A 13,821-nucleotide genomic window follows, 5' to 3' on the forward strand; every position below is an offset into this window, starting at 1 on the left:
TTTCCTTCTTTCCCACTTTTCTCCTTCCTTTCCTTTTTAAACCTAGAGGAATGTGTGTGTCCCTAGGATATATGAACACTGTCTCAAAAATTGATTTATAGTAGTGTTTTTTAAAGCTTTAAAAGGTGTTATGTGAGAAAAAAGTATTATAATGAAGTAAGTTTGGAAAACACTGGATTCAATAAAGTCATGTAGATTCCTTTACCATAAAACTTTCCAGAGCTTTTATTCTATGAGGGTGGAAGGCATGGAGGTGAGTATAATATACTAACTTAACTTATTTGATCATGGTTTCCTTTTATCAAAGATGGTATCTTCCTCAAAAGACATTTTGGAAAATATTGTTTTAAAGTATAAAAGGTATTTTACATAGTTCCTGGCATATGTTAAAACTCATGAAATACTGGTTGTTCATTGGTAGTTTACTGAAGAAAGCTTTATTCTCTTGACAGAAATTTTTGAGCTTTGTCTGTGTATATGATAATGTTATATTTGGCCTTTAGTCATATTGAAGAGAATACCAAATGAACTAGCTAAATATTTTGTATTAAATACTTTGTAATTAAAATACTGGATAATTATTTTTATCTAGATTTTCTACCATTTATACAAACTTGAATACTTTAGTTTTTCAAGGTAAGGGGTAGAGAGGAGGGTCTTATTTTCAGACTAGAGGACTTTTCTTTATGTCTGTTTAAATTATTTTTTCTTATTATTTCAGGTTGTGGGATTCAAGAACTTAGCATTAATGGACTCATCTTCTAGTCTTTCCAGAAGCCCACCTAGCTACATAGCTCCTTATAGCCGCATTTTGAGATATGCGGTGTCTACCGCTCTTTGGCTAGTCATTGGAATTATACAGGTAACAAGAGATTGTTCTTTTAAGCAACATTGCCTCTCTATATTTTTAACTCTGTTTACATGCTAATCCTCAAATATTGACCACAACATGATTTCTGTAGTATAAAGAAGGTGACAAGAACAACAATAATAATAACTCATAGCTAATTTTTACATAGTATGATAATCTAGGCACTGTGTTAATTTACTGCATTACACAAAGTAACTTAATCTTTATAGTAGCCCTCAGAGATAGATTCTTTTAGTATCCTCATTTTATAGCTGAGGATGCTGAGGCACAGAAAGGTTAAATATTTACCTAAAGTCATGCAATTAGAAATTGGCAGAACTGGAATTTGAAACCAGGCAATCTGATTTCAGAGTCCATTTCTTCTCAGTAGTGGGTCTCTGAAGGGTCTTTCAGAGTCTGCAGCTTTCTAGTCACAGGATCTAGTTTATATATAATGATAGGAATTGCTAAGGTACCCTTAATCTTTTCTTTTGAAATATAACTTATAGTTTACATTTATTTATATATCATTAAACCTCTCAAAAACCAGTACCCCTTCTGAAATCTTCTCTGAAATATTTATTGAAATAGCTGAAACTAAAAATAAATCTTCTCAGGTCCCAGGGCTCTAGCAGAGGATCTTTTCTGTGCTTACTTCCCTTATCTTCTTAAAGCTTTAAAAAAAAGAATGAAGGAAGAAAAGAAAGAAGCAGCAGCTACAGCGCTTAACTCTGATCTCTGCATTTCTTTCTCTTGCTTACAGACACTCCCATGAGTGGAAAAAGGCTTTCTGTTTGATTAAGATCTCTCTAACTTTTAAGTAAGCAAATGAAGGTGGGACCTCTAGAAAGAATAGGTTGAACTTCCTGTAAACTGGAGAGCAAATATTGCCTTAAAAGCTTATTTTAAAAGATCTTTGGACAACAAAAAAAAAAAAAAAGATCTTTGGGATTGAATCCCAAAATTCCTACAGAATTGGACCCAGGTGTCATTCTGAAACTTAAGAATAGACTCTTTAAATTTGCATTTATTTTAAGTTGGTGAGACTTGTTCAAACTTGAAGCTATAGGATAGAGCTAGTGAGGGATAGTTTGACAATTGGAAGAGAAAGAGAGACAGAAATTAGGATTTGAAATAAAATTCGATTAAAAGAATATGGGGTTTGATTTTTTTCCCTTCCAGTTTTATTGAGATATAACTGACATACAGCACTGTATAAGTTTAAGGTGTGCAGCATAATGATTTAACTTATACACATCATGAAATGATTACCACAATAAGTTTAGTGAACATCCATCATCTCATACAGATACAAAATTAAAGAAATAAAAAGAAAAATATTTTTCCCTTGTGATGAGAACTCTTAGGATTTATTCTCTTAATTTTTATGTATAACCTAAAACAGTGTTAATTTATCATGTTGCACATTGCATCCTTAGTACTTATTTATCTTATAACTGGAAGTTTGTGCCTTTTGACTGTCCTTATCCAGTTCCCCCCACTTCCCCCTCCAGCCCCCACCTCTGGTAACCAGAAATCTCATCTCTTCTTCTAAGAGTTTGTTCATTTGTCTGTTTGTTTTTGATGTATAATTAACCTACAACACTATGTTAGTTCCTGGAACACAGCATAGTGATTTGATATTTCTATACATTTCAAAATGATCACCATGATAAGTCTAGTTACTGTCTCTGTCAACTGTATTATGGGGTTTGATGTTTATCATCAGTATAATAGTAAGAAAATATTTATTTTTACATATACCAATATAAGTTTTTGTGAATAGATCAGATTTATCTGGGTGTAGAGAATTTAAAGGAATACCATCTGAAGCTTTTCATATTGGTTGAGTACAACAATACAGAAACCCCAAATAGCAGTGGCTGAAATAAAAGTGAGTTTTCTGTCTCCTGTGAGAAAGAAGAGCAGAGGTCGGCAATGCAGGGCCAGCAGGGTGGCTGCTGTCAGGCCCAGATGCCTGTTCTTCTGCTCTGCCCCTCAGGACTTTACCTCTAAGGTCACCTCGCAGTCCGTAATGGCTGATGGAGTTGCAGGGGTGAGCCAGGGGAGAAGACCTCCCCCTTTCCTCTTTATTTGTTCACTATGAGTTTTAACTGAAAACATTAAAACAGCTTAACTACTCATAATGAATTATGAAACTGTAATAGTTAAATTGTATTATCATTTATGAGGCATTTATTCTTCCTTATTTTGTAGACCTGCAAGAAAGTTTGCATACTTGTGTTGTTTTCTGTTCTGCATTTCAGAGGAAGATTATTAAGAGAAAGTCTAAAAGTTTTATAAATCAAAACCCAACTGAGAAGTAAAATATAAAGAGAACAAAATTTATATATAGCTGAGCATAGGTGGTTTTTAGCTCACGTTTTAGGTATGAAAACAATTTAGCTCATTTCACATGAAACACAAGCAGGTAAAGTAGTAAAGCTGAATCATGAAAACCCCTATCAGTTTTTTTTAGCATGCCTCTTAATTTGTCTTTCCCCTGGTTTCTTGTCTTGTGTGCCGGAGTCTCAAACAGAGCAAGTCTCGAACCACTTGAGGGGGTGTCACTGATAAATGGGCTATGAAGGAAAATGTCAGCAAACACGAAAAAGCAAATCCTGCCATAACTATGTAGTCCACCCAGACTGTTCAGCCACATACCCATCGATGGATCCAAGTATTGCAGAAAAGAATAATTCCCTGAAATCCCTGTTCAGCTAGCTTCTGGCCCTTGTAATCCATTTGTGTGGGCAGTGAGCTCAGATGCTCCAGCATGACTGGATGCTGAGTTTGGGCAGCCCAAACTCAAGGACCATAGGGGCCGGGGTCTGGTCCTGTGTGCAGATTGGTGGGCCTGCCGATCCGGGGAGTGCAATGGACGCTCACCCTCTCCTCTTTGAGAGCCCTTTCAGAAGTGTCTTTGACATCTTCTTGGTCAGAACTTGGTCACATGGCCACACTTCACTGCACTGTCAGCTGGGTAGACCCCCTCAAAGAAGGGGTCTGTCACTAAGGGGAAGGGAAAGGATTGTTCAGGCAGCAACTAGCTGTCTTGGGCACTACCGTCTAACCTCGTTCTTTGTTTCTCACTTTGCTGTCATTTGATACCATGGTCACATTCTCAAACTATCAGTGTTTATTCCTAAAATATCCATAAAAGTTCCTTTAGCCTATTACAGTTCCATAAATTTGTCTATACAAAATCTTCTTGATTCTCATAATATTAGGCTTTATTGTTCACTCCTTATATTTCTCCAAACCCAGCTTCTTCAATTTTTAAGTGGCATCTTTTAGTTTTTAAACTTTGAATGTTACTGTTTTTCATGTCATTTAAAGGAGTTTTAAAATGTGTACATTGAGTATTTAGGAAAGTCTTTTCAGTGTTCACCTGCTATATTCATTTACATATCTGAGTACGTGTTATGTGCGAGGCACTGTGCTGAGCTCAGAGATATGCTGTAACAAGAACAAGTCACAATTGTGACAAGTGCTGTGAAGGGCATCAGCAGGGAGATGAGATAGTGAGTAGAGGGGGAGTGGAAGGGGAGGGGGAGTTAGGAATGCGACAGCAGGCGACAGCTTTGTATTGGGTGGTTAGGAAATGTTATCCTTCTCTGAAGCGTATCTAAGAAGGCCTACAATGTAAACTTTTCTCTTGTGATTTATAAAACTTCCCTTTGTAGTATTGTTATTAAATCTATCTAAGAAAACACTTGAAACCATCCCATTTGAATGTTTAACACATTATCTGTAGTTGAAACAGAATACTTGACATATGCTTTTTATGTGCTACTGTTTCAGAGAAGATTAATTTGAAAAACAGCAATTTTTCTAGTGGCTTTTTGAATTTAGGAGATGAGCGGAATTGCAGAACCAGACCTAAATCTGGCCATTAATGCATTGGTTTATCCTAAAGCTTTTAAAGCCCCTTACTTCCTCCCCCTGTGTTTGTCCTATCTTATTTTAAAGACACAGAAGAGTTTTTTAAATTCAAAAGAAGCTCCCTCAGTGAATCTTAACACAGTTGCAAAGCACTCTTCCTTTGACAGAAGAATCAGAAATGATAAGTAGGATTTTATCCCACAGGAATTGTTATTGGCCACTATGTTCTTGGTTGGAACTTCTTTTTTCTTATGACACTATACTGTGGCTATAAAAGAAAATTAAATCCTAAAATCTAATAAACATAAACTTGGCTTAATGTTTCAGATTGTGTTCTTTGCTGTCTTTTATGAGAGATTTGTAGAAGATAAAATTCGACAGTTTGTTGATTTGTGCTGTATGAGCAATGTAAGTACTTTCTGACTTTATCTTGCAACTGTTATTTCTCCCTTTTCAAAGGTCATGAGTACACTAAGAGAGGCTTTAAAAGTGATTTGCTATGATTGTATTTTTAGTCTGATTTCCACTGGTGGTTAATTCCAGAGATGGTTATAACAAGCTACAAGTTAATATTTACTGTCTTAATTTTTCCTTCTTTATTTGCAGTTTCTTAATTATGAATTGCTTATGCCACCAAACAGTTGACTCAGCCTGAGTCCCTGAAAAGTTTTCATATATCAACCCTGTTTCTTCCTTTCTTGGGAGTGTCTCCAGTCTCTTTTGCATCTACTTTTTAAAATAACCTCATTATCCTCTATTATCTTATTATTCTCTTTATATGTTTTCCAAGAATTCAACCCTCATTATTTTGAGAGAAAGGAAGCAATTTTAAGAAGAACTTAATTTTTATTGTCTCGCAGATGAGTTGCTAACTGCTTCTTCTTCTCTTTTGATAGATATCAGTGTTTCTGTTATCCCACAGATGTTTTGGTTATTACATTCATGGCAGATCAGTACATGGGCATGCTGATACTAATATGGAAGAAATGAATATGAATCTTAAAAGAGAAGCGGTATGAATGTATTTTATATCTTTTTGTTTTTTAAGTTGAGAGATGGTTTCTCTTAATCTGGGATTTGTAGTAATCTTTTTAAAAAATCCTCATTGATTACTTTTGAAAGTTGCTAGGATACCAGCTCATTACCCTGAACACTGAAAGGGAATGAGTCAAATTCCATCCTACAGTCCTTTTATGAACTGTATTTCAAAGTAACCAAATAATTCATGAGGGAAAGATTTTTCTGTTGGAAGAAAGTAAAAGGAATTCTAAGTTAGAAAATCACCATTTGTAATGACTAATGGATTAATGCCTATAGGCTACGATCATCAATGGATGCTAAAAATTAAGTGAAGGACGACAGGGAACTTTATAATGAGGAATCAGGTTGATATAATCTGAACACACTGGCTCAACCTTACTACAAGTAAAAGTTAGGAAAACTGACATTATGCACTTCCTGTTATGATGCAGTAGGGAAGTACATAATATCACCCATGAAATATTCTTGCCTAAGAAAATTGAACTTGAATGTAATCAAGCCTCTAACCACCAGTTTACAGGAAATAGAGGGGATAGAGACAGAATAATACCACAGGAAGCAATTAGCCAGATGCAAAATGTTAGGATGTCTCACAGGACAAACGACCCAGTGTCTCCAACAAATCAAAGGCATGAAGAGAAAAGGAGAAGTGGTGGTGGTGGTGGTGGAAGAAGACTGTTAGATATAAGAGAAATTTAAGAAAAAAAAATAATCAAATACAATATGTAGACTTTGATTGGATCCTGATTCAAACAAACCAACTATAAAAAAATCTTTGGGAAAAATCTTGGAGATTTGATAGACTAAATATTAAATTATATTAAGGAAAGATTAATTTTATTAGGTGTGAAAATGGCTTTTTTTTTCAAGGTCTTATTGGTTAGAGATACATACAGAAGTATTTGCAGATGAAATAACATAGTATCTGGGGTTTGCTTTAAAAGAAAAAAGTTGAGAGGATAGATGAAAATTGGTAAAATGTTGGTAATTGTTGAAGTTGGGTGATGGATGGTTTACTGTTCTTTCTACTATGTATATTAGAAAACTTCCATAAGAAAATTTAAAAAGAAAAATATGTACTTAAGAGGAAAAACCCTTGATTAAGTCCCTTGATTAAGGGACTATACCTGTGACTTGCAAGAACTTAATAGATGATAACAACATCTCAGAGAAGAACAATTTGTTTAATACATTGAACTGAATCAGTTGGTTAACTATTAGAAATCATACCTGGACCGAAAGGTTAAATTTAAAAATGAAACTATGAAAACCTAGAAAAGAATATTTCAGATTGGGAGATGACAATCTAAGCATAAAATACAGAAAGCATCAAAAAAGTAACATTTGTTGATTTTACTTTATTAATGTAGAACATTTGTGTAGACAGCAATTATATTAACAAAAGACATGGGGTAAAATTCTCATAGTAAATATGACAAACATATTGATAGCTATTGAAAGTCATATAAATCAGTAAGCAAATTAAGTTAAAACCTCAATGGAGGGACTTCCCTGGTGGTCCAGTGGTTAAGACTCCACACTTCCACTGCAGGGGACACAGGTTCAATCCCTGGTTGGGGAACTGAGATCCTGCATGCCGCAGAGCACGGCCAAAAAACAAAAACAAAACAGAACAAAACAAAAAACTCCCATGGAAAAATGACAAAAAGATTTTTTTAATATGTAAATAAACAGAAGAGACTAATAAACGTCTAAAAAATATTCACCTCATAAATCATAAAAGAAATGAATGTAAAAATAACATTTTTACTTTCTTCAAATTACCAAACTTTTTTTTAAAAAGCTAATAGTTAGTAGAATCAAGGACAGGGTGAAATGGGCACTGGTCTCAGAATACATTTTTACAAACCTGCTGGAAAGCATTTGGCAAGAGTTTTTTAAGAATTCATTATCTTTGGGACTTCCCTGGTGGTCCAGTGGTGCAGAATCCGCCTTACAGTGCAGGGGACGTGGGTTCAATCCCTGGTCGGGGAACTAGGGTCCCACATGCCGCGGGACAGCTGGGCCCACGCGCCACAACTACTGAGCTCACGTGCCTCAACTAGAGCCCGCATGCCGCAAACTACAGAGCCCATGTGCTCTGGAGCCCACACACCACAGCGAGAGAGAGGAAAAACCTGCATGCCACAACTAGAGAGAAGCCCGCACGCCACAACTGGAGAGAAGCCCACACACCACAAGGAAGAGCCGGCGTGCCGCAACTAAGACCTGATGCAGCCAAAAATAAAAAAAATAAAGAATTCATTATCTTTGACTTACTGATTCTATTAATCTAACTCAAGGAAATAATTAGCAATGTGAAAAACTACTTAGGTTCATGATCTTCATCACAGGGCTTAATTTATAAGGGCAAAAAATATGTAAAAATGGGAGAATATTAAGTAAATTGGTTTACCTATACAGTGAAACCCTAGGTAAACATTAAAAATCATGTTTTATAGAACATTTAATGACATGGGGAGTTGCTGAGGATATAATGTTAAGTGAAAAAGAAATCAGTACGATCCCTGTTTTATGCCATCTATATGTATATGCCTAGACAACAACTGGAAGTGAAATACCTTAAAATACCTGTATCTCTTGGTGTTCAGATTATAGGTGATTCTTTTTCTTTTTTTGTATTTCTCCATATTTTATAAATTATCTGTAGCAGCATGTGCTTTTTTAATCAGGAAAAAAAATTTTTTTTTTTTTAAATAGAGAAATTCACTACACATAGACTGCCTTTAAGTCAGTAGAAAACCAAGTGTTATATTATGTTTCCAGCTTAGGTTTAGGTAAAGGAGGAGAATGTTAAGCTCCAGAGTAGGCAAATAAAATTGAGAATGGAGGCAAGAATACTTATGCTGAACCCTAAAGCATCTATGAGAATTGGTTAGGTCGGGGGTAGGGCAAACTGACAGGCATATGGTTCTCAGGATTCAAGTCGTGTCAAAGAGACTTGAGTATAACTGATTCACTTTGTTATAAAGCAGAAACTAACACACCACTGTAAAGCAATTATACTCCAATAAAGATGTAAAAATAATAATAATAATTAAAAAAGAAAGAGACGAAATAGATATCTGGTCTATAACATTAACCATTGGGTCATGTATCACTACCTTTTTTATTGGAAGTAATTAAGGAAGCATGTTAAAAGTGTTTAGAAAACAAAAAAGACCATTTATAAAAGTAGCTAATTCTAAGAATAGACTTTTTGTCATTTATTAAAGAGCAATAAATTAATTATAAAAAAGCTAAGAATGGGCTTCCCTGGTGGCGCAGTGGTTGAGAGTCTGCCTGCTAATGCAGGGGACACGGGTTCAAGCCCTGGTCTGGGAGGATCCCACATGCCGCGGAGCGGCTGGGCTCGTGAGCCACAACTACTGAGCCTGTGCGTCTGGAGCCTGTGCTCTGCAACGAGAGAGGCCGTGATAGTGAGGGGCCCGCGCACCACGATGAAGAGTGGCCCCCGCTTGCCGCAGCTGGAGGAAGCCCTCACGCAGAAATGAGGACCCAACACAGCCATAAATAAATAAATAAATAAATAAATTTTTAAAAAGCCAAACATTTGAAGCCCTTTAAAAAAAAAAAAAAAAAAAAGCTAAGAATATCAATATACAGTGAACTTAGTATGAGGTTTTTTTTTAAGTAGGCAGAGTAAAGGAGATGATACAGCACCTGCAAGGAAGTATGACGAAATAGAAATTAGTAAAACCTAGAGGGGAGTGGGAACCTTGAATACTGTTGGGCTCTCATTGTCTCAAATATAATAGTTCAGTACAATTTCAGTTGGCTTCCAAATCTTGTAATGTTAAATATTGTATTTTCTTTTTAAGATAGGCAAAATTTTCATAATCTTGATCTTAATTTAAATTTTTTAACTTTTCAGGAAAATTTGTGTAGCCAAAGAGGTTTGATACCCAATACAGATGGTCAAACTTTTCAAATTGCTATTTCTAGCCAAATGAGACAACAGTATGACAGAATCCATGAAACACTAACAAGGGTTTGTATAAAGTACAATTCACATATATTTTGTCAGTATTTCATGTTATTTAGATACCAAGGATGTAAGGCATGTTGCATTTATCCTTGTCTCTTTTTCACGTTAGAAAAATGGCCCTGCTAGACTATTGAGTTCATCAGGAAGTACTTTTGAGCAGAGTATAAAAGCATATCATACTATGAATAAATTTCTTGGCTCTTTCATCGATCATGTATGTATCATCATTTATTTTTAAGCTAGAATCAAAATGCAATTTTTAAAAAGTTAACGAGGAGTGTCAATTATTTCTTCAGTCAACCAAGTCAGTGGACTTATGCCTTGTGGGGTTTTTTTGTTTGTTTGTTTTTGCTGTAAAAACTAATACTGTGGCTTAGGAATGGAGTTAAGTTATGTAAAAGGAAAAGATTTTTACCTGTCTATTAGCATGATGATTACCTTAAAATATGTCTGTACTGGAATTTTGTTACTTAACAAATATTATCAATTATTTATTGTAGAAATATGCTATGATTGTATTCCTAAAAAGCTTGTTATAAATTGATTTTCAGTATATCTAGTCCTAAGTACTACTAATAGCATTTAAAATTTAAAACATTCCTAAAGAGTATTTTGTTATAAAGTCCAGCGTAGTAAATTGTCTTTGAAGAACAGATTTTCTTTGTGTCCTATTCATTTTCCTTTCTCTCTCCTTCTGATTTTACAAAAATTGGGAAGCATTCATTTCACTGCTATTTTTGAAATGACTCTCGTTTTTTATATTAGGTTCATAAGGAAATGGACTACTTTATAAAAGATAAATTGCTTCTTGAAAGAATTCTTGGAATGGAATTCATGGAACCAATGGAAAAAAGCATCTTTTACAATGGTATCCTTCAAATGCCTTTGCTGAACTTGATTATTATTTTCCAAGTTTGAAAAAACATGCTTGTAGTTCCTGTCTTTTGATTTTATACTTTTATATAGGAAACATAATGAACTTAGTTAACTTCAAGGAATGATAGTAGTTTTCTGTGTCCCGTTTTATTATGTCATGTATCAATAGCAAGAAACAAATATATAAAAGATAATTATTCTACAAGAAAGTAAAAAAAAGCTGAATTTCAAAATCAAACAAGACTTCCCTGGTGGTCCAGTGGTTAAGGCTCCACACTCCCAATGCAGGGGGCATGGGTTCAATCCCTGGTTCAAGGAACTAAGATCCCACATGCCACACGGCACGGCCAAAACAAAACAAAACAAAATCAGTGGTAGACATGGAAGAGATAGTAAAACAAATACATAAAGTTCAGATTTTATTGGACTGTTCATTCAGTGGCACACTTATGAAACACTTAAGAATAATGTTCATGATTTATCTTTAACATTTAATTTTTCATTTTATCCAGCTTCTTAAAAATTGCATGTATCTGTGTGACAGGAATAGTGACTAAACATGTTTTTTTATCATTAAAAAGAAAGTATATATGTCACTGTCAATGTGACTGATAACCTCTTGTGTGGCTTGGGAAGAATGGAAATGGTATAACCAGTGTCCTGGCCTAGATATCACTTACCCTTGTGTTATTGGGTGTCACATATTGTGTCCGTCCTGGGATACACAGACTAATGGTCCCTCCCTTGGGCATCTTGTTTAGTAGACTGTGGAAAGTAGGCATGTGATTGGGTGAGTGGAGTGATGCTGGGATAGAAGCTTGTGCAGATACAGGTTGCACTGGGTGCAGAAAGGAAAGTAGAAAATCTAACTAGATACAGGGTGAAGCCAGAGAGGCAACATGGTGAAGTTTGAACTGGGTCTTGAAAAATAAGATGGTGTTGTCAAACAGGAGGGTCCAGGTAAGAGAGGTGAAGACGTTTGTACAGAAGGGGGAAAGGGCATTATACACTTAAGGAACTTTATGATTGAAGCCTCGAATGAAGTGGGTCAGTGAGAGAGAGTGCATGAACAATAAAGAGGGCAGACACTGAATCCCAAAGGCCTTGTCTGACACCCTAAGGAGTTTTGCTTTATCCTATAGAGCACTTGTTTCCAAAAACATTTTAAAAAAAATTTTTGTCCTACAAGGTGTGTGCAGGTTGATCCATGGAGGTGTGAGAAGAAAATATTAAAAAGTCTATTTGTATATTTGCAATTCCATCATTCTTAATTTATACTTTGGAAAAATTATATGTAGTATTAATTAATAAACTACGCCTATTATGGGATGCATGCTCAGCATTTTACTCTGATAAGGATACATGATCAGAACAATTTGGAAACCACTGCTAATGAACATGGATGTCATCAGAAAGCCTTCAGCATATGTGATTTATAAATTGGAAGAATTATTCTGGCAGTAGTGAATAGGTTGAGTTAAACAGATGTAAGACTATAACAATATAACTTAGTCATTAAGAACATAGCTTTCATATTAAAGAATATAGCTTAGTCATTAAGAATATAGCTTTCACAATAAAGTTTTCTGGTCTTGGGTTCAAAATCTGACTACTAGTTTTGTGCACTTGAGAAAGTTGTTTACCCTTTCTGAACTTTAATGCCCTCTCTATAAAATTAAGTATAACCTTCTAAAGGTTGTTGCATTTACACCTGTGTAATCATTGTGTAAAGAACCTGGTATGGGTAGGCACTCAGAAAAATGATGTTACCGTTTCTAATAATAATGCAATCATCATCAACAATTTCTTCATCTCTATTGGGAAATTAGGAGAATATGAGCTAAGGCAGTAGTGATGAGGATAAAGAAGAAGAAAAGATTGCCAGAGATGTTAAGGAAAAGAACGTAGGAGAGAAAGAGTAGTCAAAAATCATCCGGATTTCCAGCTTGTGTGACTAGGTGGTTGGTGGTGGTGCCACCCTTCTCTGAGACAGGAAGTGCAGATGGAGGACCAGGTTTTGAAGGAAAGAGGATGAATTTGGTTTTGAGTATGTTGTGTCTTGAGGTACCTTTGGGACATCTAGGAAGAGATGTCCAGTAAGCCATTAAATGTAAGGAACTGGGGGACTAGATCTTAGGAGAAAGTAAAGGCACACAGTAAGCTGGCGAGTCTCATCAAATGAGATCATTGCTGGAGCGATGGCAGTGAAAGGTCACCCACGAAGAGTGTATATTGCTGGCTTGTTTATTTTTTTTTAAATATGTATACAACTATATGTACAGAAGTGCATATCTTGTAAGGATATAGCTTAATGGCCAGTGAATTTTCACAAACTGAATATATTCCTATAACTAACTTCCTGATCAAAAAAGAATGTTAACAGCAAGCCTGATGTCCTCTTGTATAAAACAAGAGGTCCTAACTGGGTATCCATGGGCAGCTGAATCACTGAAGTGATTCTCTGTACCTCCCTGAAATTGTGTGCAAGATTTGTATATGTGTACTTCCCCCACTTCCTCTCGTGAAAGGGTCTGTAGCTTTCATTAGAATCTTAAAAGGGTGTTCACATCCCGAAAAGGATGAACCCCTACTTGGGGAGTGAGAAGAGAAAAGGTCTCAGAGAAGAACCTTAGGGGACTACTTGAGACATAAATTATAGCACACTATTCTAGTCCTTGCTGGTTTTGTTTTGCTTTTTATTTATTTATTTTAATTGAAGTATAGTTGATATACAATGCTGTGTTAATTCTCTGCTGTACAGAAAAGTGCGTTTTGCTTTTTAAACTTAATCTATCTCAGAGAATCTTTCTAAGATTCTTTAGCCTTTAGTTATATAAACAGAGAAGGGATATTCATTACCTGATCATTGAAAGATATTGACTGTATACTTAAACTACTAGCAATTACAACCCTTGGTGCAAATGATAAAACTGCTTTTTATGAGCAGAGTTCTTTGATTAACCTTTTAGATTAGCAAATTTTAATACCCATTATTTTTTGTAAACCATGAAGTATTTTTTTCTTTTTTTAAATTCAGGTATAATTGACATACAATAGCCATGAAGTATTATAGTAACTAGTTGTTTTTAAATATCCAAGTTTTATCACCAGAAATTTATCACAGGTTTATTCTATTTTTAAATTTCTAATTTATGTCTTA

At 35.2% G+C, this 13,821-nt stretch overlaps 1 protein-coding gene and 1 pseudogene across 1 annotated transcript in view; one reads left to right on the plus strand and one right to left on the minus strand.

Moving 5' to 3' along the window:
* TMEM67 (transmembrane protein 67) overlaps nt 1–13,821 on the plus strand; it is a 42,577-nt gene that overhangs the window by 27,566 nt on the left and 1,190 nt on the right. The window contains exons 21-26 of the mRNA XM_065895244.1: nt 722–862; nt 5,063–5,143; nt 5,632–5,748; nt 9,672–9,788; nt 9,895–9,999; nt 10,551–10,653. Coding sequence (XP_065751316.1) covers nt 722–862; nt 5,063–5,143; nt 5,632–5,748; nt 9,672–9,788; nt 9,895–9,999; nt 10,551–10,653 — 664 coding nt within the window. The remainder of the gene's footprint in view (nt 1–721; nt 863–5,062; nt 5,144–5,631; nt 5,749–9,671; nt 9,789–9,894; nt 10,000–10,550; nt 10,654–13,821) is intronic.
* On the minus strand, nt 3,316–3,628 carry LOC136137229 (signal peptidase complex subunit 1-like; annotated as a pseudogene).

Source organism: Phocoena phocoena, chromosome 17, assembly GCF_963924675.1.
Source record: "Phocoena phocoena chromosome 17, mPhoPho1.1, whole genome shotgun sequence".
Classification (NCBI taxonomy): domain Eukaryota; kingdom Metazoa; phylum Chordata; class Mammalia; order Artiodactyla; family Phocoenidae; genus Phocoena; species Phocoena phocoena.